Genomic DNA, 27,268 nt, shown 5'->3' with positions numbered 1-27,268 from the left:
AACCGAGAGAAAACTATCCGCTGATTGCAAAGGCCAATGTTGGCGTATTTGTTGTGTGGGATAATGAATGGGATATGACTGTCTTTGTTTTGTCAGTGAGAGGCGAGAACGGAGGGGAGAAACAGGGCAGGTGGCTGCAGCTGGACCGTGGGGTGTGATTACTTCCATCCATGTAATCTCAGCACTGTTTCTCAAATAAAGTCATGGAACTTCATCACTTCACCGCTTCCTTATTCAATAAGTCTTGGAGCTCAGTTATAGTTAGACTTTCCTACTACAAAGAGCAAATTAAAAATCAAAGGAGAATCCCCATAAAATCTGTGAAAATATTTCTAACTCTTGAGAGATTATTGTTCCTATCCCAGCGGCTGCCTCTAAGGCCGGCAACATCTGGCACACGTGTCCCGTCCATCAAACCAACTCAAGGTGCATCCTACTCACTCTGTAGAAGTTTATTATGTTTTCCTTTGTCAGCGTCTTCAGATGTGCAACTTCAATGTTATCTGCAAGTCAAACAGAAGCGTCAACACAATTAGCTGGAGGCAAGAAGCTGTTCAACTCCATTAATTATGGATGAGCCTGCTGAAAAACGGTTGGAAATTTAGTTACAGGCCAAAGATTTTTTAAGATCCTCATATACTTTAAATCACAAATTAGCATTTTATGTGACAGACCAAAGAACATAAAAGTGGGAAGCCCTTAATAATCAAGCTCCATCATATATCAGAGCTCTGATTACCCCGTATGTTCCTAACAGAACACTTTGCTCTCAGACCGCAGGTCTGCTGGTGGTTCCTAGAGTCTCTAAAAGTAGAATGGGAGGCAGATCCTTTAGCTATCAGGCTCCTCTCCTGTGGAACCAACTCCCAGTTTTAGTCCGTGAGGCAGACACCCTGTCTACTTTTAAGACTAATCCTAAAACTTTCCTTTTGACAAAGCTTATAGTTAGAGTGGCTCATGTTACCCTGAGCTATCTCTGTAGTTATGCTGCTATAGGCTTAGGCTGCTGGAGGACATCAGGGTCTATTTCTCTCACTCTACTGAGTTCTCCTACTGTTCTCCAATTTGCATTGTTGTTATTTCAACTTTTAGTTCTCTGTCATTTTTTTTCTCTTCATAGAAGGTACACCTGGTCTGGCGTTCTGTTAGCTGTGACATCATCCAGGGGAGGCAGATCATCCTCTATTACCATATAGCATAGAAAGTACTCCTGGGTCAATGTGAGCTTCTGTGCTTTCTGTGTCTCTGCTCTGTCTTCTCTAACCCCCAGTGGGTCGAGGCAGATGAGCGTTCACACTGAGCCTGGTTCTGGTTCTGCTGGAGGTTCTTCTCCCTGTTAAAGGGTAGTTTTCCTCTCCACTGTCACTTCATGCATGCTCAGTATGAGGGATTGCTGCAAATCCATCAATAATCAGACGACTGTCCACTGTGGCTCTACGCTCTTTCAGGAGGAGTGAATGCTGCTTGGAGAGACTTGATGCAACCTGCTGGGTTTCCTTAGAGAGGAAACTTTCTGACCAACCTGGAGGATCTGATTGAGTTTGAATTTGGAAAGAGCCTTGACATGACATGTATCATGAATTGGTGCTATCTAAATAAAACTTAATTGAAAAGTAGCACCTAGCAGTGACGTAGAAGGAAAAGGTTTCAAGTAAGCCTTCCTGAGTCGGTACTTTGTAGACCTGCTCCTAACAGACAGAGTCAGCGTTTTCCGGCCAGGTTTGTGCCCACGAACAAGTCGACTTGAGGGTATACCCGGACATGGATCAGAGTTTGCTAGGGGAAGTACCTGTGGCTCTTACCTCTGTCAAAGTTATACTGCTGAGAGATGATCTCCCCCCAATACTTGGCGCACTCTGCGGACAGCTTCTTGGGCTTGTCCAGGCGCCGGATGGCCAAGGCCTGGATGTGCTTCTGGAAGGCCTCGTCGCTCATCTCCTCCAGAGTCGTCTTCATGGTGTAGAGGAAGGCCTCCACGCGGCTCTCCAGGTAGTGGGGGGCCTTCTCGGACTGGATGATGAAGCGCAGGCCTTGCACCCCATTTGCTCGACGGAGGCCGCTGAAGACGATGTAACCTGGGAGGTAGGAGGGGAATCGGATGTTAGATAAATTTGGGAGTCTCCAAGTGGGCTTAGACACCCCGTCTATTTTTAAGACTAATCTTAAAACTTTCCTTTTTGACAAAGCTTATAGTTAGAGTAGCTCATGTTACCCTGAGCTACCTCTATAGTTGTGCTGTGATATGCCTAGGCTGCTGGAGGACATCAGGGTCTAATTTTCTCACTCTACTGATTTCTACTGTTCTCCAGTTTCGCATTGCATTACATTGAAATGACTGTCGTCATTTCAGCTTTTAACTTTTTGCTCTCTCTCTTTTCTCTTCATAGTAGGTACACCTGGTCTGGCGTTCTGTTAGCTGTGACATCATTCAGAGAAGACGGCTCACCCGCTACTTCCATCTAATGTAGAACAGATTACTGGATCAATGTGTGCTTCTGTGCTTTTTAGTCTCTCTTGTTGCGTCTCTGCTCTGTCTTCTGTAACCCCAGTCGGTCGAGGCAGATGACCGTTCACACTGAGCCTGGTTCTGGTTCTGCTGGAGGTTTTCCTCCCTGTTAAAGGGGAGTTTTTCTTTCCACTGTCGCTTCATGCTTGCTTAGTATGAGGGATTGCTGCAAAGCCATGTACAATGCAGACGACTCTCTCTGTGGCTCTACGCTTCTCCAGGAGTGAATGCTGCTTGTCGGGACTTTGAAGCAATCAACTGGTTTCCTCATATAGGACATCTTTGACCAATCTGTATAATCTGACTGATTTTGACTTTGTAAAGTGCCTCGAGATGACATGTTTCATGAATTGGCACTATATAAATAAAATTGAATTGAAAAAATTGAATAGATAAAGTGTCCTACTGGGAATAGAAAATCAGCAACAGAAAAGATGCTCTGCATTGCAACGCTTTTTTGATCCCTTTCAAGCCAAGTAACTTGGATTAAACGCTGAAATTTCCCCTCAAATAATATTTGTCGCACGAATAAATATTTAGAATTTGAGGCTAAATAAATACGCTGTAGCTTTTCCTGCCTCCATCGGTGCTAAAACTGTAAAGCGTGTTGCGTGTTGGCGCTGGGCGGCCTCACCCAGCTGTTCTTTGGTTCTCAGCGTATTGAAGCAGGGCTCCGAGACGATCTGGCAGAAGAGCTCCAGCAGCATGTTCTCGTTGGTGGCCTGCATGTCCGTCTGGTAGTAGATCTCAATGCCGCAGTTGTTGTGAACCTCGTTCCTCTGCTGGTAAACGTACCAGCCGCCTAAGAGGATAAAAAAATAAAGAAATACATCCATGTGGCGTTAGCATTACAGCAGGAAGCTTTCACTTTAAAACTAATGCAACATGAGACAAAGTGATAAGTTCAGATTTACATTTGTGGTCAATGTTTGCTGAATTCACTTTGCTGAACCTAATTTTGCTCCAAACACAGCTGCGCGTCTTTTTTTGGTGTCATTGTCGGCTTTGCACATCCACAGACTTATTGTAACTTGGGCTGGACGATGATTCAATAACAATATATATCGATCGATAGACGTATATCGATGATAGAAAAAAAAGGGTCAATAAAACGTTCAACGTTCTTCATGCATTCTAGTTATGTAGATTAATATTACAGTCCACTGCAAAAATAGAACAAAAAAAAAAAAATCAGTCAAATTATCTTGAAATGAGTGTGTTTGTCCTTGATTTGATTTAAGCAGGTAAATAATATGATTTGCCAATGGAATGAGTATTTTGATCTCCAAAAAAGGGTATTTAGACATTCTGCCCGTTCCTATTTTTAGTGCAAAAATCTCATTCCATTGGCAAATCATATTATTTATGTGCTCAAATCAAGGACAAATACATTCATTTCAAGATAATTTGACTTATTTTTGTCGTATACTTCGTTTTTGCAGTGACATCCTCCCAACCAATCACAAACGCAGACCCAGGGAGGCTCCGCCCCCTCCAAAGAGTTCAGAGAGCACGCGTTCTTTTTTATTTTTTAAATGATAAAAAGAAGTTTTGGGGAAAGTTGGTTGAATAAAGGGTTGAGTTTGAATTCAGCGTTTATGTCTTTATCTAAAAATAGGTAATTAAGCAACAAGCATAAAATGGCCAGGGCTGCACTTAAAATATATGTTTTGAATTAGTTGATAATTATCGATATCCATCAATATGACTTTTTAATTTTATCGATATGCTTTTTCTTTTTTTTTTATATCACCCAGCCTAAATTTGAACCCATTCGTCTGTCTTCAAGCAGCTCAAGCTCAGTCAGATTGGATGGAGAGCATCTGTAAACATCCATTAGCATTTCTTGCCACAGATTCTCAACCGGTGTGCAAGCCTGGACTTTGACTAGGCCATTCTGACACGAATATGCTCTGGTTGTATGTTTTAAGGTCGTTATCCTGCTGGAAGGTGAACCATCCAACCAGAATCGACTCTTCTGCAGCGTCTGCATGCACCTTCCCGTCCCGGTTGAGGAACAGGATACCCACAGCATCAGGAAGACGTGCATCACAGGCTTTCTGCCGCACAGTGCGACTTCAGCTTGTGCTGCTAATGTGTAACCACAGCACAGAAAATGAAAAAGTGCATGAACAGATAAGGCACTACAACGACTTAATGTAGGATCAGAGTCGCTCTCATTTGCCCTAAAAAGGGTACAACTGTATTTCTTGGCTGCCTGGTGCACCTTCCACGAACAAACAAAACAAGGAGTTTCAATGTTTTATACCTAAACAGCAACATTCAGACAGAGGTCGGCGGCTCCAGCATTGCAGCCGTATTCTCCTAAATGTCAGCGTCTTGCTTTAAAGCCAAGTGCCTCCAAAATGAACCCTTCAAATCATCTGGAGGAGTGGAGCCCCGGAGAAAAGCCGTCTCTCCGTCAGCTCCGTCGTCGCGAGTGAAATTCCCTTTGAACTGGAGCAATGAAGGAGGCTTTATATGCACTTGCTGACTGAGCTGGATGGCTGCGCTCTCAGCACTCCTGCTTCCCTCAGCATAGGTGCAGGTTTTACTGCTTAAGCACAAAAAGTAACAGATTTTTCTGCAGACGCTGTGTTTGTGTGAGTCTGCAAAGCGCTGAAATGAAGAGCAGCAGATTTAACACTGACAGAGAATACGACGCCATCACTGGAAACATGGAAACGGGACACTGGGGCGCTCCGAATTCTGCTCAAACTTTGAGCTGTGAAGGAAGAAAGTGCAGCAGCACCTTCTTTAAATATTAACTATATATCAGAATTTTGCAGAAAACAAAAACCTAAGCAGCAGATTTATGTGGTTCTCAAGAAACTTTTCATCCCGTAAACAATACAATCGACAAATAACCTCAGTTTCAAAGCGCTTATTTTAACTGCTTTTAGCTCAGAGTAGGGATGCAAGTTATCACTTAATTAGTTAATCTAAAGTTGATTGATATTATCGATCGACTTACAATCGATTCATAAGCAACCATTTTCTTAAAAACCCAAGTTTTCTCTTGTATCAAGAGGGTCTTTCCATAACATGAAGGGCAAATTTTTTACACTATGCTGAATTTTAGAAGAGGCACATCAGTATATTTTAACAGTTTTTTTGTACCACCTGTATTAAATACTGACTGAATAAACAGAAAATGTAGTTTTCTCACACATACTCAATACAAACAATTAGGTTCTTCTATTATGTTACAATTTCTTGCGTGATGCCCTCCACTTACATCCTTGCCTTCTGAGCACATAAGTGAGATTTGGTTGAGAAGTTGACTCTGCTCCGCCATTCAGCCCGGTCAAAGGGAAGCCATTGCGCTGAGATCTTTAGGAGCTTGTTGAGTGTTTATATTTAAAAACAGAACCGCATACGCATCCTTATTAAACAGTGCAAAGGTAATCCCACACCGGACTCCGTTTGCACCACTTCATCTTTGCGTACGCCATTACTTTCTCTTACATACGGATGCAGGAGCGCTGGGAAATGACTACGACCAGCGAAGGGATGAGTAACAAAGATCAAGCTGTGTGTGACGAGAGAAGACCTACCATCTGGGACTTGCACCTCCCTGTAGCGAATCAGCTGGCTGGGGAGGAGGGGCTTGGTGTGGGCGTGCTCGATGAGCGTGTCCTCCACCATTTGCATCATGCTGAGAGCCGACTAGAAACGGGCACAGGCAGAAAAAAATTGGTCAGGGGGACGTTTGCCTCCAAGCACCTTTCATTAATCCTCCTTAAAACTGATTCGTTTCAGTTTCAGTAAATTTTATACAGGTCAACAACTGCATGTTTTTAAGTTTAATACATCAAAATGACCGAAAATCTAAATTGTTCAGCTATAATTTAACATCAACATAATTGAGCAATGCTTTATTGATCCCAAAGGGAAATTAAAGATTGTTATATCACTTTTTTTCCAACAAGTTTTTATAGATGGTGATGGCTGCAGACAGGAAGGGTCTCCTGTAGCGGTCTGTCTGACAGCGGATCTGGAGAAGTCTCTGACTGAAGACTCTGTTGTTGTACAGCAGTCTGATGAAGAGGATGCTTAAGGTAATCCATAATGTTCTTCATTTTCACAACCATCTCCAGGGGTTCTAGATGGACCCCCAGAACAGAGCCGGCCTTCTTTGTCAGCTTAAGGTTTTAGGTCAATGGTTCTGATGCTGCTGCCCCAACAGATGATCGCAGAGGAGATCACTCTCCACTTATAGAAGATCTGCAGCATCTTGCTTTTTTATTTATGCTCCTCCGCTTCCTTTCCAATAATAGAAAGAGTAATTGACCCATTTCTGTTTCTCTTTAAATCTTTTGCTTTGTTCTCTATGCTCCGCTTCTTCTCCATCTCAGATGTACCAGACGACTGCAGTCATGTTGCTAAGAGGCAACAAATGCTTACAGCTCTCCAAACTAGGTCTGTCACGATAACCAATTCAGCTGGACGGTATTTTTCTTCTAAAACTTATTGCACTATATTCCAAAAAAAGTAAAACAAAACAACTGGACTTGTTTGAAGACATTTCGCTTCATATCCAGAAAGCTTTCTCAATTCAGAATGTCTGGAGTAGTGTGGAGTAGCAAACTTTATAGTACTGCCCAACAAAGGCCTTATAGTGGCTTAGATGACATACAAATTGAACCGAAACAGGTCCACCGCCTTAGTAATGGGGGTCGTTAAAATCATTGTACGCCTGCAAATTAAACCAAAACTGGTCCACGCCTCTGAAATGGGGAGTCGTTAGGGTCTTTATTGGCCTGGCTTACAAAAGCGATGGTTTGATCACCCAACATCGCTCTTGTAAGCCAGTCCATAGGAAGCGAAACTTCTTCAAACTTCGGAAAAAAAGTCCAGTTGTTTTGTTTTTTAACTTTTTTTTTTTTTTTTTGGATTGACCATGACCTGGATGACTGAGAATCTTCACCACCTTATTGCAATAAATCATATTATTGTCATTTGAAGATCTTTCTTTATCAACCGATATGATAATGGCATAACAACGCAGGAACATCCTCTCGACCTACCGGCTCAGACAAATTACTGTATTTTTCGTACCAAAAGGCGCATTAAATATTCTTCCCAAGTGCGTAATATCACTCCACCCCTTCATACACAGCTCTAGTCGTAAAACCAAATACGACAACTACTTACAATAACATCATTATCATCATCATCATCATTCTTTTTTTCAGATTCCTATTATTTTAAATGTCATTTATAAAATTGTGATTATTGATCATTAATCCCCTTTACAATTTGCAATTAGGACAGTGTTCCTACAGCATAAGGCAAGTTCAATTCAAGACTTTTTAAGACCTTTTAATACCACTTAAAATAAAAAGTTAAGACCAACTTCACGATAAACAAGATAAACCTGTTTGCGACAACTTCACCCAAATGTTTATTTTAACATAAATCATTATTTTCTGGCCCAGTAGACATGTTTAAAAATTTGAAAAACATTCCATATATGAAGAAAGCTAAAAAAATAAAAATAAAATTATAGATATATTTTTAACAACTACTGAACTGAATTCACAAACTTTGTTTTGTTCCCTACTAAGATAAACTATAAATCAGTTTTAAAAACCACAACATAACCAGTGCCAACTCTTTTTCGCAGCTATGGTCCGGCCGCAACAGATTTTACTGGTTCTGCTATCGGGACGGAACCAATAATGGTTACATTGAGCCGTTCAGTAAATTTAAAAAAAATATAAATTGTGTCAATTATTTTACCGTTTGGTAAGGATTACAAAAATAAAATCCAATTTATGACCTGGTAACAATTTTAGGACCTAAGAAAGACTAATTTAAGACATTTTAATGCCAATTAAGGCCTTAGTTTTATAATACAGAATTCAATGCCTTTTAAGACTTTTTAAGGATCCGCGGGAACCCTGTAGGAAGCATCAAGAAAACAAAATGTTGTTTTCCAAAGCGAAACAGAGACTCAAACAAACCTCCTTGGTGATGTTGCCGTGGAGCAAGGTCTCGATGTGTAACCGTGACAACAGCTGAGGTATGAAGGCCCGAAGGCGCACGAGAGTCACATCTGCAACACAGATCAAAGACAGAAGTAATCGATTATAGAGCAGCTCTTTAATTTAAATAGCTTCTGTCCAAACTTTATTCATTTTATAGTAATAGCCACCTGTACATATATTCATAGTACATGTAAACTCTGTTATAATAACAATCATCTGTATACTGTGTTATTGTACATATCTGTAAAACTCTACTCATAGTAATATCCACCTGTATATTATATTCAGTACATATCCAGCTGTAAATTTAGTTCACAAAACTAGTTATCTATATATTATATTCATAGGACAGATCTATCAGTAAAATTCCGTTTATAATAGTATCCATCTCTATATTTTTTTCAATAATAATCCATGTCCTGTACATATGGAACCATTATTTATCCTGCACTTGCTGCTATTGCACTTCTGGTTAGACCTAAACTGCATTTCGTTGCCTTGTACCTGTACCTGTGTAATGACAATAAAGTTGAATCTAATCTAATCTCTCAGCAGCTCCTCTCATGAATTTAGAGCAGCAATCGGGTGTTGGACGGCCACGCAAGCTGCTGGAATACTCAGAAATCACATCATAATATAACGTATATAATAATATAATAAATATAATAAGCTACTATATATCTAAAATGAGAACAAGAAACCTCACACTGTAAAAAGAGAACTAAAAATAAGTAAAATGTTCTTGAAATGTATGTATTTACCCTTGATTTGAGCAGGTAAATAAGATTATTTGCCAATGGAATGAGTATTTGTACCCCTAAAATAAGATAATTAGATATACTGCACTTGAAATAAGATGATAGAGATGAATTGTTCCTATTGTAAGTGCTAAAATCTTATTCCATTGGCAAATAATCTTATTTACCTGCTCAAATCAAGGGTAAATGCATTAATTTCAAGAAAATTGTACTTGTTTTTAGTTCTATTTTTGCAGTGCAGAATGGAGTCAGAGAGAGCTGCTGGGCTTTGAAAAACAAAACAATCCAGACCACAGCTGTTGGAAAACGCAGTTAAATAAAAAAAAAAAAAAAAAGAAATTAGGATTTAAACTGAGCAACGAGAGCAGAGAGAAACTAAAACTTTATTGCTTGCCTCTCACCTGCTTGTTTCTGATTAAGACGCCTTAAAAGGCAGAAGGGAGGGATATTTTTATTTATTATTTTTTTTTTAAATGAGAGCAAAGAGAAATGCAGACTGTCTCACCATCCAGGGCCTCTTTGAGCTCATCTTTGGTCCAGGCGACCTCAGTCATCAGGAGGCGGAGGTAGTATATGGCGTGCTGGTGAGGCTGCTCGGCTCTGAAGTTGTTCAGAGACCTCATGTACTGGACGGAGAGGGTCAAAGATGTTAGCTCAACATTAAGACTTTGTTCAAATGGAAGGGAAAAAAACTAAATATGCTGACATTAGGCACACAGAAAAGTTTCATTAAAGCTTTGCAGGGCAAGCGTCCACTTACTGCTTCTTTGATGATGTCAAAGCGCTTCTCGTCTATCTCGAACGTTGCCATCTTCTCTATGATCTTCTTCAGCAGGATGTGCTGCTTGTCGTTGTAACCTTTGACTGAGAGCTGCAGCAAACAGCAGCAGAGAACAAGAGATAAAACAAGAAATTCTCTCAGGGAAAAATAAAGCCAGAACAAATGCTTTAAAAGCAAAGAGTTGAGTTTTTTTTTTTTTTTTTTTTGCACATTTTGACATCAGCTTTACTCCAGGAGTGAATTTATGACTGTAATGTGTCCACATGTGAAAGATGAAGGTGACCAAACTGATGAGAAGCTATCAAAGGCAGATTGACCAGAGGTTTTAGAACATCTGTAAAAAAAAAAAAAAAGTTCCTGCAGATTTGAGGCCAAGCTTATCGGCTCCAAATTCCCAGCCAATCCCCCTAAAAACGTGAATGATTTAACTAATACTATACTAAACTAAACTATACTAATACCTAGTATAAAGGAAGGGAGGAAGGCAAAATAGAAGGCAGGAAGGAAGGAAGGAAGACAAAATAGAAGGCAGGAAGGAAGAAAGGAAGGAAGGAAGGCAAAATAGAAGGAAGGAAGGAAGGAAGGAAGGAAGGAAGGAAGGAAGGAAGGAAGAGGAAGGAAGGAAGGAAGGAAGGAAGGAAGGAAGGAAGGAAGGAAGGAAGGAAGAAAGGAAGGAAGGAAGGAAGGAAGGAAGGAAGGAAGGAAGGAAGGAAGGAAGGAAGACAAAATAGAAGGAAGGAACGAATGAAGGAAGGAAGGAAGGAACGAATGAAGGAAGGAAGGAAGGAACGAATGAAGGAAGGAAGGAAGGAAGGAAGGCAAAATAGAAGGAAGGCAGGAAGGAAGGAAGGCAAAATAGAAGGAAGGCAGGAAGGAAGGAAGACAAAAAGAAGGAAGGAATGAAGGAAAGAAGGAAGGAAGACAAAAAGAAGGAAGGAAGGAACGAATGAAAGAAGGAAGGAAGGAAGGCAAAATACAAGGAAGGAAGGAAGGAAGACAAAATACAAGGAATGTAGGAAGGAAGGAAGACAAAAAGAAAGGAAGAACAAAAGAAAGGAAGACAAAAAGACAGGAAGGGAGACAAAAAAGAGAGGAAGACAAAAAGGAACCAAGAAAGGAAGGAAGACAAAAAAGGAAGAAAGGAAACTGATGAACAGGCAGACATGATTAGGTGATGAAGAAAAGACAAAGGTACAGACAGATTGACGCATGGACGGATGGTTGGATGAAAAAGTGGACGGAGGAATGAAGAGAGGGATGGATGGACAGATGTTCAGCTGAACGGAGAACAAAGAAAGGAGGGACGGACGGATCTTTTAGCTTATGGCCAAAACTTGGCACCAACATTTTTTTCACACTCATCTTTACTTTTTCCAATAATACCAAGAAAGTAGGAAATAAATCAATTTAATTTAGGGGATTTCCCTTTCTTTTTCTCTTCTTTGTAATATCCTTCGTCGTTTACTTTCGCTTATTTAAGTTATTTAACGCCACAGAATGGACTCCAGTCCCTGCTTAGAGGTAAACAACCAGTTTTAAGCTGAACCAACATTGCAGCGTTAAAGTTTTAACACCAAGGCGTCCCCCGGGGGGAACAGAAGCAACCTAAACAAACGACTTTTTAGGAAGAATCAGGATATAAACATGAAACCATGTTCAAGGCTACTCTGTTGTGCATGTTTGACGCTCAGGTCCCTCATGAATTAAGCTAACGTCGCTGCCCCAGACAGCCAGCCGTCACGTCACTGCTGACGTAATCCCACCACCTCCACCACGACACGACGGTCATAAATTCACTGAGAGCAAGCTGATGACTGCTGCTTATCAAGTGGTCACAGAAAAATGCTGGTGAGGAAAGTCAAACGCAGGGAAGAAGATTCAGCAAAGCATAAACAAACGCATGCGAGACGCCCAGTAATAAAAGGTGTTTGGCAGCTAAAGAGTACAAGAAGAAACCCCCCCGCCACCCCCAAAACTCCAAAGATCAAGCAGAACGGAGGCAGGAAGTCAGAATCAGTGCGACACACTCCTGATGTGATTATAGATCCACTCCCAACAGGCCAGCCTCCTTTAACTCATTCATCAGATGAAACGGGACTTTTAGCTCAACTAATCTGCCTCCATTCTTCACAGAGTGGCTTTTTTCTCTTCACTTCAGGTAGAAGTAGCTCTGCCCGCTCCTCCAAACTCCTGAATGGGTTTTGCTTCACCATCCTCTCTAGGCGGTTATCATCCCTGTTGCTGGTGCACTTTTTTTTTCTTCCTTCCACTCAACTTTCTATGAATATGCTGCAACTTTTTCCCGGCCTTTCCATTTTGGGGAGACGCTGAACTTTGGGTTCTCATTTCCTCTAAATCACACGTGTCAAACTCGAGGCCCGCGGGCCAAATCTGCCCCTTTAAAAGCAATTTATCCGGCCCTCAAGAGCCAAAAAAAAGGCATTTCATGTCATAAAGTAGAGGCATTTGTCATTTTAAAGTGTATAAAGTGACTAAAACTGTGCCTCCTGTAGCTAATGTTGATTTTTTTTTAACTGTGTAGTAACATCATTCTGCCACTTTTTTATTTCTCACAACACATTAAAACAATCCAGAAATGTCCAAAAAGAGAAGAAGTGATGCGGAACGATGAGTTTAAAGTGTAGCTCACCCAATTATCATCTTTTTTTTGTTGCAGATAAACTAATGTAGAACATCTAATGTAGAACAGATTACTAGATCAATGTGTGCTTCTGTGCTTTTTTGTCTCTCTTGTTGTGTCTCTGCTCTGTCTTCTCTAACCCCCAGTCGGTCGAGGCAGATGACCGTTCACACTGAGCCAGGTTCTGGTTCTGCTGGAGGTTCTCCTCCCTGTTAAAGGGGAGTTTTTCTTCCCACTGTCGCTTCATGCTTGCTCAGTATGAGGGACTGCTGCAAAGCCATCAACAATGCAGACGACTCTCCCTGTAGCTCTACGGTTCCCCAGGAGTGAATGCTGCTTGTCGGGACTTTGATGCAATCAACTGGTTTCCTTATATAGGACATTTTTGACCAATCTGTATAATCTGACCCAATCTGTATAATATGATTGATTTGACTTTGTAAAGTGCCTCGAGATGACATGTTTCATGAATTGCCACTATATAAATAAAATTGAATTGAATTGAAATTAATAGACTGTTTAATCTGGGCCTAAGGGTGCTACTTTTATGTTCCTGTGCATTTATTATATATTTCTATATGAACTGAAATGAAATTCTGAGAATAAAATTGTCATCTATACACGAGCAACCAGCTCTTTTAATGACTTCATGACACTAAAGTGGCCCAAAATAGAAATGAGTTTGAAAGCCCTGCTCTAATTCATAACCGTCAAAATTACAAGAAATTAAAAAAGGTGTGAAACTATTTTACTTTGTGTGTAAAAAAAAATCTATTAAGTTGCTCTTAAACGAGTTGCACTATGTCCCTGTTTCTTCTTCCTCTTTAGGCGGTCCTGCTGCTTCCATGCGTCCTCTTCCTCTTCGTCTTTCCTTTTTTTCCAGCAAACGTATTCCCCAACCCTCATACATGTCTGTGCTTTGAAGAGACATCATGTTTCAAACTGCAGGTCACCGTGCAGGCTGATGAACACGTCAATCAAACTCAGCGTAGAAGCCCAAGCCATTTCCGTTGCTTCAAACTCCCCCCCACCCCACCCCACTGCCAGAGTAGCTCCATCAACCAGCCCAACACACCTCAAACAGCTTACTTACGAAGACAACACTCTTCCCTGAGGCTATGCCATACTTTAGCCCGGCCAGGCGGGCTGCATACGTATACTCTTTTAAATCATCCTTCAGTAACCACAGAAACAAGTGGGTCATGTTGCAGTGCGCAGGATCTGCGTAAAGGTAGCGACTAATGGGAGGAGAAAAAAAACAAAACAAACAAGGAACAAATAAATGGAAAATGTGTTGTTTGGGAGAGTTGGGAAGGGAAAACACAACAATGAAAAAAAAGGACAATACACGAAGAATGATTCAACCAAACTAAATATAGAGTATGTATATGCAGCCGCATAACCAGCCTTCTGGTTTCCTCTAAGGCAAAACTGGGGTCACAGCTGTAATCAGATTAAAACGGAAGTACTAATGAGGCGGGTAAGCCATGCAAAAAAAAAAAAAAAAGGACAGATGAAGGGAGAACAGAGATGCTGAATAAAACGGAGGCTAGACGGACCAAGCCTGGGCTGGAAGGCGACCTTTTTTCAGGATTTCTACACGGGAAAAAAAATCTATAATTTCATCCAAACGTGTTCAGAGCGAACACAAACCGTTCCAAATAATTAATAAGAACACGCCAGGGTGGAATAAACTAAAAACTAAAAAAAAAAAAGAAGAGGCAAAGCGTCTAGTCATCGCCTGTGAACCCAGGACATGGGAGTGGAGGCGGGTACATGGCGTCTAGGACGTGACGGGAGGGACTCTGCATACTTACATACATCCCATAGACGGTATTTTGGAGGTCATAGCTCAAGCCTGCTAGCTCAGCTGCATATGCATACTCGTTGAGGGAGTCCTTGAGGAGCTCCAGGTACAAATATGCCATGTTACAATGCAACGGGTCCACGTATGCAAACGGGCTGCAGGAGAGACATCAGTTACGTTTTTTCAGTTAAATTTCAGAGACAGTTTGATGAAAAATAACAAAAAAAGCACATTTCTTCATGTAACTTGATGAATCCTGTTTTGAATGTGAGCTACAATGCAAACACTAAAAAAATTGAACTAAAAATAAGTAAAATGTTCTTAAAATTAGTGTATTTTTCCTTGATTTGAGCAGGTAAATAAAATGATCTGCCAATGGAATAAGATTTTTACACTTAAAATAGGAACAACTCATCTCCATCATCTTATTTCAAGTGCAGGATATCTAATTATCTTATTTTAGGGGTAAAAATACTCATTCCATTGGCAGATAATCTTATTTACCTACTCAAATCTAGGACAAAAACACTAATTTTATGAACATTTTACTTATTTTTAGATCCGTTTTTGCAGTGTACCAGTCTTTTAAGACCAGCGTTTATCAGACACGTCACCACAGTGGCCCAATTTTAAGCCCATATTTTAGTTTGATGCGCATTAATTAGCAGGCAGGCCGTTTAATCGTAGCATTCTGTTGCTATAATGCAAGTTTTTAAAATCGAAATAAGAATTTGCTTTTATCTCGAGAACGTTAAAATCCAACTAGTGGCGTCTGAAATCCCCAAAACCTGCCGGTATTGTCAGGATTGCTTTTTTTGCTACTCCTCCACTGTTGGTTCCTAGAGAGCGCCAATAAATATAAATAAATTCAAAAATAGAATTAAATGCAGTTACTGTTACAGTTTTATTAAAACATATATATTAATAACACTTTTTAGTAGATAATGTCCTGATTAAGCTTCTTTAGGATTTTGTTTTAATATGTTATATTATTAAACATGTTTTTAAGGGCTAGGAGTATGTGTGTTTATAATTGCTGTAATATATAATCAAAGCCATCGTTAGCTAAAAAAAGAAAAGCCTGCAAGACGCTGTAAATACTAATTATTTATCATCATCATAATGGTACCACAATATAACGTGATTACATTTAAAATCACCCCTAAACGCTGTGCTGTGAAGACCTTTTTATCTCCTGAATGGAGAAACTTGTTAATAACGAGAAAAATGTTGCAGAAAATAAAATACCTGCAAAAACCAGGCAGGAGTGTTGACTTTTGTAATTAGTATTTTTTTTCTTAAAACACGTTTTAATTGAATTTCTGCATTCAGTCTTTTTGAGTTCAGTCCTGCAGTGGTTTCTGTAGCGGGTTCAAATCCTGGTTGCATCAGGAAGGACACCACGGGTAAAAACGCTGCCGGGTCTGTGTCCACGCTGTAAGGAAATGCTGTGGCGACGCCTGAATAAGGAAAAGGACTGATTAAAGTATTAAAGTACGGCTCCCCTTGTAGGACATTCCTGACCTTTGCACGGGGGTTATAAAAGAGGTCAAAAGCATCTCAAAGGTATCAGTCAGGAGGAGCACAGGTATAACTGTGACGTTACAAAATCTGGGCGCTTTTCCAAAATGAACGGATCGGGAAGACAGACGGCAGTCGAGGAAATTCCCAAGAGGCCGATAGCTACGCTGAAGGAGCTGCGGAGGCTCAGCAGACTTCCAGTGAGTCCGAGCCGTGCTCTAAACGTGACAAAAAAGAGTCCCTTAGATCGTGAATGAGCTAAACCTGAGCTTCCTCGCCACAGAGAGAACGCCATACCAGTGTTGTAGGACTCGAGTCCGAGACTCGAACTCGAGTCCGAGTCATTAGCTAAATTTAGAGACTCGTGACTTGACTTGGACTTGAGCACTGATGACTCGAACTTGGACTCGGACTCCTACATTCAGATCATTCTGACTAGGAAATTGAGAAAAAGACTCGACTATTTTTTATATCATATAATTTTAATGTCATTAGAATATTATTTGGTGTATGATTTTAATATCTAAATTATTAGTGCAATGTGGTGGAGTGTGGATTTTTTTTTAGTTTAAAAACATGAAGGCTATGCTTACTTTAGTGCGGAACTTCGACTTGATCAATAGCCACTCGACTCGGACTAGACTCTGATGAGTAGTGGATTTGACTCGGACTCGACTCGGATTTTCTTTTAATGACTTGGAATTGACTCGGACGTGAACACTGGAGACTCGAACCTGGACTCGGACTCGAGGCATAGTGACTTGACTACAACACTGCGCCATACCCACAGCGAGACAGGGCGGCCACAGTGATCATGATCAGCAAAAGCAGAAACCTGAGGACAAGAGATCTCCCCACAACCTGGCAGATTCAACAGACTCCAATAAAAAGACCTGAATGCAGAAGTTGACTCAAATCGGGGTTTAGCAAAGTCACTTCTGGTTATTTCAGCTTTTAGATCTATGCATTTTACCCCTCATACAGGATATATGTCACGTTTAAAGCTGGGGGAAACTTTAAGATGATTTATTTATGTCCCAAAAAACAAAAACAAAAAAAAGCCTAATGTGTGAATCTACTGTCTCCACGGTGTCCTGGTGTTGTTTTTTTATATTAGCCAGCTTGGCTGCTGGTTGAAACTGGGAGGTAACGGTGTCACGTGTATTCAGGTCTCCGTCTTAGAACGGCAACGCTACGCTGACGTTGCATTGTGTAAGTTAAGTTAGAAGCCAAAGCTGCCCTCTGAATTTGAAATGGTAAAAAAACAAACCTGAAGAACTCAAAGTTCAGGCATGCCTTCGGGAGGAAGAACTTGTCGTCCTGCTTAAACCACACCTTGCTCATTGCCGTGTCCTGGAGGAACACCAAACAAAGGATCGTTAGCTTAATTTTTACTCATCGCGTAAAAAAAAGAAGAAAAAAAGACATAAAACTCCAGATGAAGACAATCGAAATGCAGAAAAAGGTTTTTGAAGAGAAGTCGGCCAATCTGACAGCTTTTTGTGCAGGAAATGAATCGCGTTCATCATTACCGAACGCCCTGATGTCTCCAGCACAACATATCTACCGTATTTTTATATATCTACCGTATTTTTCGGACTACAAGTCACATCAGTGAAATAATGCGTCATAAAGGGGTAAAAAAAACATTTATAAGTCGCACCACTGAATGACATGGATCATTCCTGGGAGGATGAATGGAGTAAATTAGCAGCTTCGACCAGCAAGATCCAGCGCATTTAAAAGTCAGAATTACGCCTAAATCGGACCGTGAACGTAACGGTGCTACGTGCTAAGCTAACAGTAACGACACGGATCAGCCAGATTGTAACCCGCCTGAACAACAGAGCTGTAAGCTAGCGCTAGCTGCTATTAGCTTCACGGACAGCGCAATAACGGGGTTCTTCCTCGGTCATGGGGTCGGTTTGTTTCGCATAATCTGAAACGGCGACGGGGGCGAGGAAGACGTGTTCAGCTCAGCTCTTCTACTACGTCGGGACAACGGTAGGAGCGGGTAAATATCTCTCGTTCCGCTAAACTTGTTTTACTCCATGATTCACTGAATTTGGGGACGTCTGATCACGCTATTTTAAGTGGTACATGAGCAGGATGGCTTTCACAACACTGAGCTATATAATACACTGGAGTGCTGATTTTGCCGAAAAACTGAAGTCACTGGCCGCCATCTTGCTACCCATCCCATAGGATTTGGTTGCAACAACAAGCAGTTTTCTGGCTGTGTAAAAACGTTTCATAGGTAATTCTTCACGTCAGTGGATGTAGTACTACACTATCAACACTAGGAAATCAGGTGCTGAAATATTTTACATGTTTATTCATATATATAATATCTAATATAATATATTATCTATATATATATATATTATATATATATATATATAATAGTTATATATAATATTATATATATCATATATATCAAAAATGCAAAAACATTTCAGCACATGACTTCTCGCTACTTGATAGTTTTAGCAACATAACCATAAAAGTATATGGCCCATTTGGACATTTTAAAAGTCTAAGCCCCCCCCTGAACATGAGGAATAATCCTCGGTTATTTGATGCTGTAGCCGCACATACGTCCCTAGTTACTGGGGGGAGGAAATAGGGAGTACCAATATGGCGGCTGGTGACTTCAAAGTGACTCGTTCTAACAGCAGGCGACTAGCACTCCAGTGTATTATATAGCTCAGTGTTTCACAAGCCTAGAGCGCCCTCTTGTGGCTATAGACGATAATGTTTACTCCTTGGTTCATGCTGGTCAATATGAATTACTAGTTAAATTTGATATATAAGTTGCACCTGAATTTAAGTCGCAGGATTGGCCAAACTATATAAAAAAAGTGCGACTTATAGTCCGAAAATTACGGTACATGTCAAAGTTAGTGCTACAAACACTTTAACCATGACACTCACCTTGATTAAAGTTGGAACCGAAGGAGAGTCTTTCTCCAGGGGGTAGATTTCAAAGTTGGTTGGGATGAACTCGTTTCTCATCGGCAGCTTGAACTTGCCGTTGAGGTCAGCATTGGCCCATTTCTAAAAAAAAACAGGACATAAGAAGCGCCACATAAAACGAGCAGAATCCTCCTTCAGCTGTCAGACAACCCCTCCGCCACCAGAACGACTGCGACGCTCGGCGGCGCGCAGCTCGAGGACTCTGACCCGGTTCGGTTACCGTCATGCTCTCTTCTGAAATGGCCTCCTGCTTGTACTGCGTGCCGTACCACTCCTCCGTTTGGTCTGTTTGCCCTTCGAATGACTTTGACACCACTGCAACTCTGAAAAGGTTAAGAAGACAGAAAAAAAAAATCATTCATTAGAAAGCTTTGAATGAGCAGTAATTGTTCCCGGAGTGCCTGGGAACCCAAAAACTCCCTTTGTTTTAGATTTACAGTGACGCACAGATCCCTTCCCCACAGAAATTAAGACTATTGTGTTTTACTAAAAATGTTATTATATTAATTTACTGTTCAGCATATTTAATAAAAAAATAAAAAATACTGACCCAATTTGACGATTTTGGTCAACGTGGTAAAAAGTTTGGACACCACTGGTCTAGATAGACCAGATGAAGCAGTCCAAGCTTTTAAAACTCAATGTTCTCCAACAACAAGTTAGTGCTAAAGTTCTAGCATTTTCACACTGCAATCAAAGATTTTCTCTTTTTTTTTTTTTGACAATTAAATTGTGGTTCTCTTCCTAATGGCTACTGGGCCAACAAGGGACAAGTGCTGCAAATTAGCTGTTGCTATTGCACTATGATGCAAACATGCTGTTTTGTTCAGTTTGTCTATGTCGATGTGTGTCTGTCCCTACCAAAAAAACTTTAAAACAAAAAAAAAAAAAAAAAAAAAAAAACAAGAAGAGCTGCTAAGTGTTGTCGCGTCTCTGCATTCAGGGCACCACCGATGTTACTGTGGAGCTCTATGTTTGCAATAATCATTGGAACAGAATCATTCTTTATAGAATAATATTGTAAAAAAAAAAGACAGAATTCCTTACCAATAAAATTATCTTCTAAACATTTGTGTCTATATATCCAAATCTGCCAGAGAACTGACAAGCTCAGTAGCTAAATCCTCTTGAGGCATCTGTTTAAATAACAAACATCTTAAATCCCAGTGAGCATGTCCAGTACGCCCTCAGTAGACAGCTGTGGGGCACAAATCCTACGAACCCAAGCTCAGATCGTGCAATCAAAATACTTGAATTGCACACATTACATTTACGTTCTGTTAGATAGTGTGCGACTATCTAGGCTAGGCTAATTTATTTGTACAGCACATTTCAGTATAAGGACAATGCAAAGTGCTTCATGTGATTAAAACATTGGAAAATAAAAAGAGAATAAAAGCAAATAAAAAAAACTGTTGGAATAAAAGTAGGAAAATTTAAACAAAATAAAACATAGGAAAATGTAAACTAAAAGCAAGTATTAATTAGTAATGGTTGTCCTTGCTAGCTCATTGAAAGATTGATGTGAATCTTTTATGTTCCATAAATCACTATTAGAGAGCCTTTATTTGTACTTTTATGTATAAAAATGTAATTACATTTAGCTTATATAAAATGGATTTTCTAGTGTGTTGGTTTATGCTAATTCAAGTTTTTGTGCCCCACTTATGCCAGAGACGCCACTGGCTAGGAGTGTTTTATTAAGAGTGTTAACTGAGTCACTTTCTCTGCTACAAAAGTGGAGCGTTTTTCCATTTTCTATCTACGTCTAACTCGCTTTGTCGTGAGTTGTGTTCCTTTAACTTTTAAACGTATGCTGAAGACCGTAATGCTAAGCTAACTGCTTTAGCTTAGCGCAGCTTTAGCCACAGGATGATGTTTCTAATTCTGATGTAGTTGAATGTTGACACTATTGCCCCCTACTGACCAAACACCAACACTACAGCGTTCTGAGTACCTGAGATTAACAAGAAACAGCTTTGATTAAAAAATGTAGGGAGACAAATATAAGCAGTTAAAAACCTTCTTTGTTAAACGGGCATTTTGTTGAGTGTTTATTTTTATTTTAGTGTCATTTTATGTTATTTTAACTGTCGTTCTTTTGGTTTTCTGTACAATGTTTTGTAATGTTTTTGTCTGTGAAAGCCCCCCCCTAATAAACATACTTTAGTTACTTATATATAAATTAATATCTTGTTTTGTTTAGCCATGTCCTAAATAAATCCACCTGATAAAACCGAGCTAAAACAACTCCATCTGTAACAACTTCCTCCAATCTCGACACGATAAAAATGCGATAAATGGTGTCAAACTTTACAGTTAAGGAAGCAAAAATTTTTTTTATAATTTTTTAATTTCCCAATTTAAGTTTTTCACAATATTTGTTATGATAAAAAAACAAAACTTTCTTAGGATCCTATTTTAAAGATATTTTCTGTGTCCCACCGGGACAACGACAAATAAGGCATTATTATTTAGGTTCCATTTTGAAACAAAGCAGAACGTAATAGTGAAGTGGAAGGAAAATAATCCATGGATTAACATTTTGTTTAATGTCATAATGTACAAAAATATCTGAAAAGTCAGACGGGCATAACATCCGTTCCCAAAACAAAACAGGAATGTCTTCATTAGAATAATAATAATCATATTTATTTGCAATTGCAACTTTATAAACTTGTCCTCTGCACTTAAATCATCACTTTTTAGAAGCAATGTATGAATAAGGAGCATCATGGTGTAAGAATGCCCCGGTTTTTTACCTGTCTCTATATTTGCACTGGACACTATAGCATATTTTGTGCCATAATTAGTCATCACAAAATTTGACATTGAGATTTTCTCTGACTACATTTCTAAATTATTGTCCGATGCATGGCTCATTGCTGGGGGTACTGATCGTTTCTAATGTGGTGCACACTGTCACACTAACCTGACGTTTTCTGGCCTCAGTTTATCCAGAACCATCTCAATCAGATCCGGCCTGAAGTCCTCCAAAAGATACTCAGCGGCAAGAACTTCTTCCAGAGGGTAATACTGCAACACAAAGACAACAGTTTGAGCTACACCGAGAATAAATGGCATTAATGCACATTTTCTGGCCTTTGACCAACAATAGGCGTTTTGTGCTTAACTCCAGCTGTTGGAAAAGTCCCAGACGGTGGTGTTTATAAAAGTTTCCCTCATTCTGACTGTGCTTTAGTCTAATTCAGGGGGTTGGCAACCGTTACAACCCAAACAGCCATTTTTGCACTACAAAAACAAAACTAAAAATGAGTAAAATTTTCTTGAAATGAGTATTTGTCTTTGGTTTGAGCAGGTAAATAAGATGGTCTGCCAATGGAATGAGATTTTTTACGCTTAGCATCTTATTTCAGGTGCAGTGTATCCAATTATCTTATTTTAGGGGTCAAATACTTATTCCACTGGCAGATAATCTTATTTACCTGCATAAATCAAGGACAAATACACTAATTTCAAGAAAATTTTACTTATTTTTAGTTCCGTTTTTGCAGTGTGCCTTCTGTTCGGCTGAATAAAATTTGTCTGGAGCCACAAAAGCAACATGACCCTTCAAACTAAAATAGCTCGTTTTCATGACAATAGGAAAACTCAGATTTTTTTTTTCTTTTTTAATCATTAGTTTTCTACAACAAGACAATCAATCTGTATAGAAAATTACGTTAAAAGGGGAGAACATTTCTCCAACAATGTTACTGCCAACAAAGGAACTAAAAGTGAGTAAAATTTTCTTGAAATTAGTGTTTTTTCCTTGATTTGAACAGCTAAATAGGACTATTTGCCAATGGAATGAGTATTTTTACCCCTAAAATAAAATAATTAGATATCCTGCACTTGAAATAAGATGATGGAGATGAATTGTTCTTATTTTAAGTGCAAAAAATCTTATTCCATTGGCAAATAGTCTTGTTTACCTGCTCAAATCAAGGAAAAATACAAACATTTCAAGAAACGTTTACTTTGAGTTCCGTTTTTGCAGAGCAACACTGCAAAATTAAACTAAGTCAAGTTTTCTTGGAATGAGTATTTGTCCTTGATTTAAGCAGGTAAATAAGATTATCTGCCAATGAAATAGGATTTCTGCACCTGAAATAAGACAATGGAGACTAGTTGCTCCTATTTTAGGTGCAGAAATCTTATTCCATTGGCAGATAGTCTTACTTACCAGCTTAAATCAAGGACAAATACACTCATTTCAAGAAAATTTTACTTTTGTTTAGTTCCCTTTTTGCAGTTTAGGGTCTAAATTAGTGTTTCTTAACCCTGGTCCTGAGGGGCCCGCTCTCCTTCATGCTTCAGACGTGTCCCTGCTGCAGCACACCTAATCCAACCGATTGCTTTACCTCCTCTTCATGCCATAAAGGGATGAAGACGCCTACTAATCACTCCCTTAATTAAGCCCGGTGTGCAGCAGCCACAAAACACCGAAAAACATGTAGGACGGCGGAGTCCTGAGGACCTGGGTGAAGAACCACTGGTCTAAAGAGCTCTGCAGCCTGCAAACTCCTGGTCCAGACTAGGGCTGAACAATTAATCGTATGTTCAATATAATCGCGATTTAAAAAAAACGCAATTTCCAAATCGCAGAGTCTGCAATTTTTGGCTATGTAACAATTAGGGAATTAGACGCGTCCTTTAGGTGTTGGTAAAATGTTTAAAGTGGGTTTGCCTCCACATGGAAGGGAAGACAGTTGCAGCTGTGAGATAATCTAATTGTATTAATTGTTTTAGAGTTTATATAATCAAAAATAGCATTAAGTACAGGTCAATCAGTTTAATACATAGACTTGCTTATTGGTTGCATTTCAACAAGGGTTGGACATCAACAAGGATTGATGTCCAAATCAACTAAAAGCTGTTCTCTTGAACAATATTCTGATTAATAGAAACATTAAATGTTCTTGTTTTAAATAGTCCTTGTTTACAAACATCTTTATTTTGAGGCCATTTTTGTTTCTTGTGGTTAACGCAGAAAAAAGTCAAAATTGCAATTTTGGTTGAAATATATCGTAGTCAGAACGCAATCATTTCTGCTCTGAGTTTAGATGCTGTGGGTCTTTTAGCAACTGATCTGCACAGCGAGGAAACAAAATGATTTGTTGTTTGTATATGTTTAAAAAGACATGATAAATTAAACTGGAAAAAAAAATTGCATTAAAAAGAAAAAAAATTGCAATTAGATTATTTTCCAAAATCGTTCAGCCCTACTCCAGACAGACCAAACGGAGCCGGCAGCAGCCGCAGGCCGCCTGATGACGACAGCAGGCTCAGCCTCGGTGACCTGGAAGCAAGCTTTGCATGTGGAGGAGAGGACCTACGTGCAGTAAACCCGCCACTTTGGAGGTGTAGCCGCGGGGTCGCTCCTTGTCCTTGAACCTGAAGGCTACTCTGCTTAAATCCTGCAGAGGGACAGAGAGAGGGGAGGAGCAAAAGAAGTCAGAAACGGCACAGAATGGCGTAAACGCTGAGACGAATGTTGGTTTAGGACGTCCACAGAGTGCTCGTGTCGTGTTGTGCGAGACATAATGTGACCTAGCTTGACGGGTGCTTACAGGGACACGACTTCTGAGCCTGATACGATAAAGTCGCTGACGTCAACGTTTATCTGAAGGACGGTACGGACGGGCCAGTCCGGATCAAGATCAACCCGAGGCAGAGATGAAATAATGTTTCAGAGTCTGAGAGATGGAGTCCACCTCCCATCAGCCTGCACCCACTGCCAGGCTGTCACAGCTCATCTATTATGGCTCACAGTCCACAAAAACTAAATTTCAGGGCTTCAGAAAGTCACAATTTTACACAACAGAATAAAATGGTGGATTTTTACCACAGAAATGCTATATTGCTAACACGGTCTGTGGGGGAAGACTGCTGAGCTGACAGTTATCCAGCAGGATGGGCGAGCCGTAAAAAGTCATTACTAAGCAGGGCTGCACAATTAAACGCATCTGCAATACAATCGCAATTTTAAAACAACCCAATTTCCAAATTGCAGAGGTCTGCAATTTTTTGGCTACGTAACAATTAATGGATCAGATCCCTCAGGTGTCAGTAAAATGTTTAAAGTGGGTTTAACTACACATGGAAGGTAAGAGAGCAGCATGAGTGAGATAACCTCATTTTATTACTTGTTTTAGAGTTTATATAATTATACTTTACTAGAAACTATCAGGAATCCCAACATAGCATTAAGTAGCGGTCAAAACTGTTTAATACATAGACTTGTTGTCTATGTATTAAACAGTTTAATAGTTTGTTAGTTGCGTTTTAGGTTCAACAAAGATTGACTCAACAAGCTATTCTCTTTAATAATATTCTGATTAGGGATGCACGATATATCGCATTAACATCAGTATGGGCCAAGGTTTAATTTTTTAACATATCGGTATCCGTCCGATAAGTAAAACTGAAACGATATTAAAACAACGAGTGTGGGGGGTTGGTAATGCGGTTTTTGTTTGGTCATGTTAAAGTGACAGTGGGGTTTTTAATAGAAGCAGAGATTTAAAAAAAGCAATGTGTAGGTCTAGACTATAAACAATATTAAAAAATTCAGTTAGAATAGTTTTCAATCAAAATCTTTTCAAAATTTTACCATCATAGAAACGCACACATCAGTAAATATCGGTTATCGGACATAACAGCAATTTTATCGGAAATCGATATCGGCCAAAATTTTCACATCGGTGCATCCCTCATTCTGATTAATAATAAAAACAGTTACATTTCTTGTTTTAAATAGTCCTCGATTACAAAACATCTTCATCTACATGCCATTTTTTGTTGCTTGTGGTTGATGCAAAAAAACATCAATTAAATCGCAATTATGGTTGAAATATATTGCAAATTCTGATTTTTGGCTAAATCAAACAGCCTTTTTACTGAGTCAGCTTACTATGAAAGTTATACTGAAGGAAAGTTGAGTGGAAGGAAAAAGTGTGAGGCTGTGTGAAATAACGTGGAAGTGGAAACCACCTTGCATTCTTCAAACACCCATTCCTGAGGCCCCTCGGTGCGAAGTTTCTGGATGTACTGGAACATGTGGAAGATGATGTCGTCGACGTGCACTGCAGGGACAAAAGCACATCAGTGAGCATGCTCACTGGCTTTTAGGCAGGCTGCAAACACGGGGGTCCCTTTTCTCTGTAGCGCTTCTATAAACTGGAAACTTTATTCGGAAATAAAAGACTGTTGGCAATGAGAGAATGTTTGAGCTTTAATATCTGAACAAAAAAAGTAGCGAACTGACAGAGTTGATTCATTATTTCTGTTTTTAAGGCACTCATACGACCCAGTTATTGTCGGCCTAAGAGTCTTCACACCCTCTCTGCAAAACTTTGAACCAAAACCTTTTGCCTCAAACACTGCAAAAAAAGGGAAAAGTAAGTAAAATTTTCTTTATATTAGCATATTTTTCCTTGATTCGAGCACCTAAATAGGACTATTTGCCAATGGAATTAATATTGTTACCCCTAAAATAAGATAATTAGACATCCTGCTCTTGAAATAAGATTATGGAGATGAACTGTTCTTATTTTAAGTGCAAAAATCTTATTCCATCGGCAAATGGTCTCATTTAGCTGCTCAAATCAAGGACAATTACACTGATTTCAAGTAAATTTTACATAATTTTACTTTCCTTTTTGCTACTGAACTACAACAAACCCACACTGCAAAAATAGAACTAAAAATAAGTAAAATTTTCTTAAAATGAATGTAGTTCTCCTTGATTTGAGCACATAAATAAGATTATCTGCCAATAGAATGAGTATTTTGACCCCTAAAATAAGATAATTAGATATACTGTACTCGAAATAAGATGGAGATGAATTGTTCCTATTTTAAGTGTAAAAATCTTATTCCATTGGCAAATAAACTTATTTATCTGCTCAAATCAAAGAAAAATACTCTAATTTCAAGAAAATATTTCTTATTTTTAGTTCTATTTTTGCAGTGCATCAGATGCTTTTACACTGCAAAAACAGACTAAACTTAACTAAAAATAAGTTAACATTTTCTTGAAATGAGTGTATTTGTACTTTGAGTAGGTAAAAAAAATAATCTGCCAATGGAATAAGATTTTTGCACTTAAAATAGGAAGAACTCATCTCCAACTTATTTCAAGCGCATTATATCTAATTATCTTATTTTAAGGGCAAAATTACTCCTTCCATTGGCAGATAATCTTATTTACCTGCTCAAATCAAGAACAAATACACTCATTTCAAGAAAATTTTACTTCTTTTTAGTCCTGTTTTTGCAGT

At 39.4% G+C, this 27,268-nt stretch overlaps 1 protein-coding gene across 3 annotated transcripts in view; it reads right to left on the bottom strand.

Annotated features, from left to right (window-relative positions):
* The window catches only part of ide (insulin-degrading enzyme), a 52,891-nt gene that overhangs the window by 7,581 nt on the left and 18,042 nt on the right, over positions 1–27,268 (bottom strand). For 2 of the 3 annotated variants that reach the window (XM_012862401.3, XM_012862403.3), the window contains 14 exons: positions 25,980–26,071; positions 24,323–24,403; positions 21,916–22,019; positions 19,204–19,306; positions 18,942–19,064; positions 17,278–17,360; positions 14,497–14,641; positions 10,018–10,128; positions 9,763–9,883; positions 8,476–8,567; positions 6,064–6,175; positions 3,141–3,308; positions 1,803–2,075; positions 442–503 (listed from right to left, as the gene is read on the bottom strand). In XM_012862401.3, coding sequence (XP_012717855.2) covers positions 442–503; positions 1,803–2,075; positions 3,141–3,308; positions 6,064–6,175; positions 8,476–8,567; positions 9,763–9,883; positions 10,018–10,128; positions 14,497–14,641; positions 17,278–17,360; positions 18,942–19,064; positions 19,204–19,306; positions 21,916–22,019; positions 24,323–24,403; positions 25,980–26,071 — 1,670 coding nt within the window. Of the gene's footprint in view, positions 1–441; positions 504–1,802; positions 2,076–3,140; positions 3,309–6,063; positions 6,176–8,475; positions 8,568–9,762; positions 9,884–10,017; positions 10,129–13,772; positions 13,918–14,496; positions 14,642–17,277; positions 17,361–18,941; positions 19,065–19,203; positions 19,307–21,915; positions 22,020–24,322; positions 24,404–25,979; positions 26,072–27,268 lie in introns of all 3 variants that reach the window. The other variant, XM_021316317.2, reaches the window with a different exon arrangement.

This window comes from Fundulus heteroclitus, chromosome 22, assembly GCF_011125445.2.
Source record: "Fundulus heteroclitus isolate FHET01 chromosome 22, MU-UCD_Fhet_4.1, whole genome shotgun sequence".
In the NCBI taxonomy this organism is placed as follows: domain Eukaryota; kingdom Metazoa; phylum Chordata; class Actinopteri; order Cyprinodontiformes; family Fundulidae; genus Fundulus; species Fundulus heteroclitus.
Note: the sequence above shows the minus strand (reverse complement) of the source record. Positions and strands in the feature narration are given on the sequence as shown.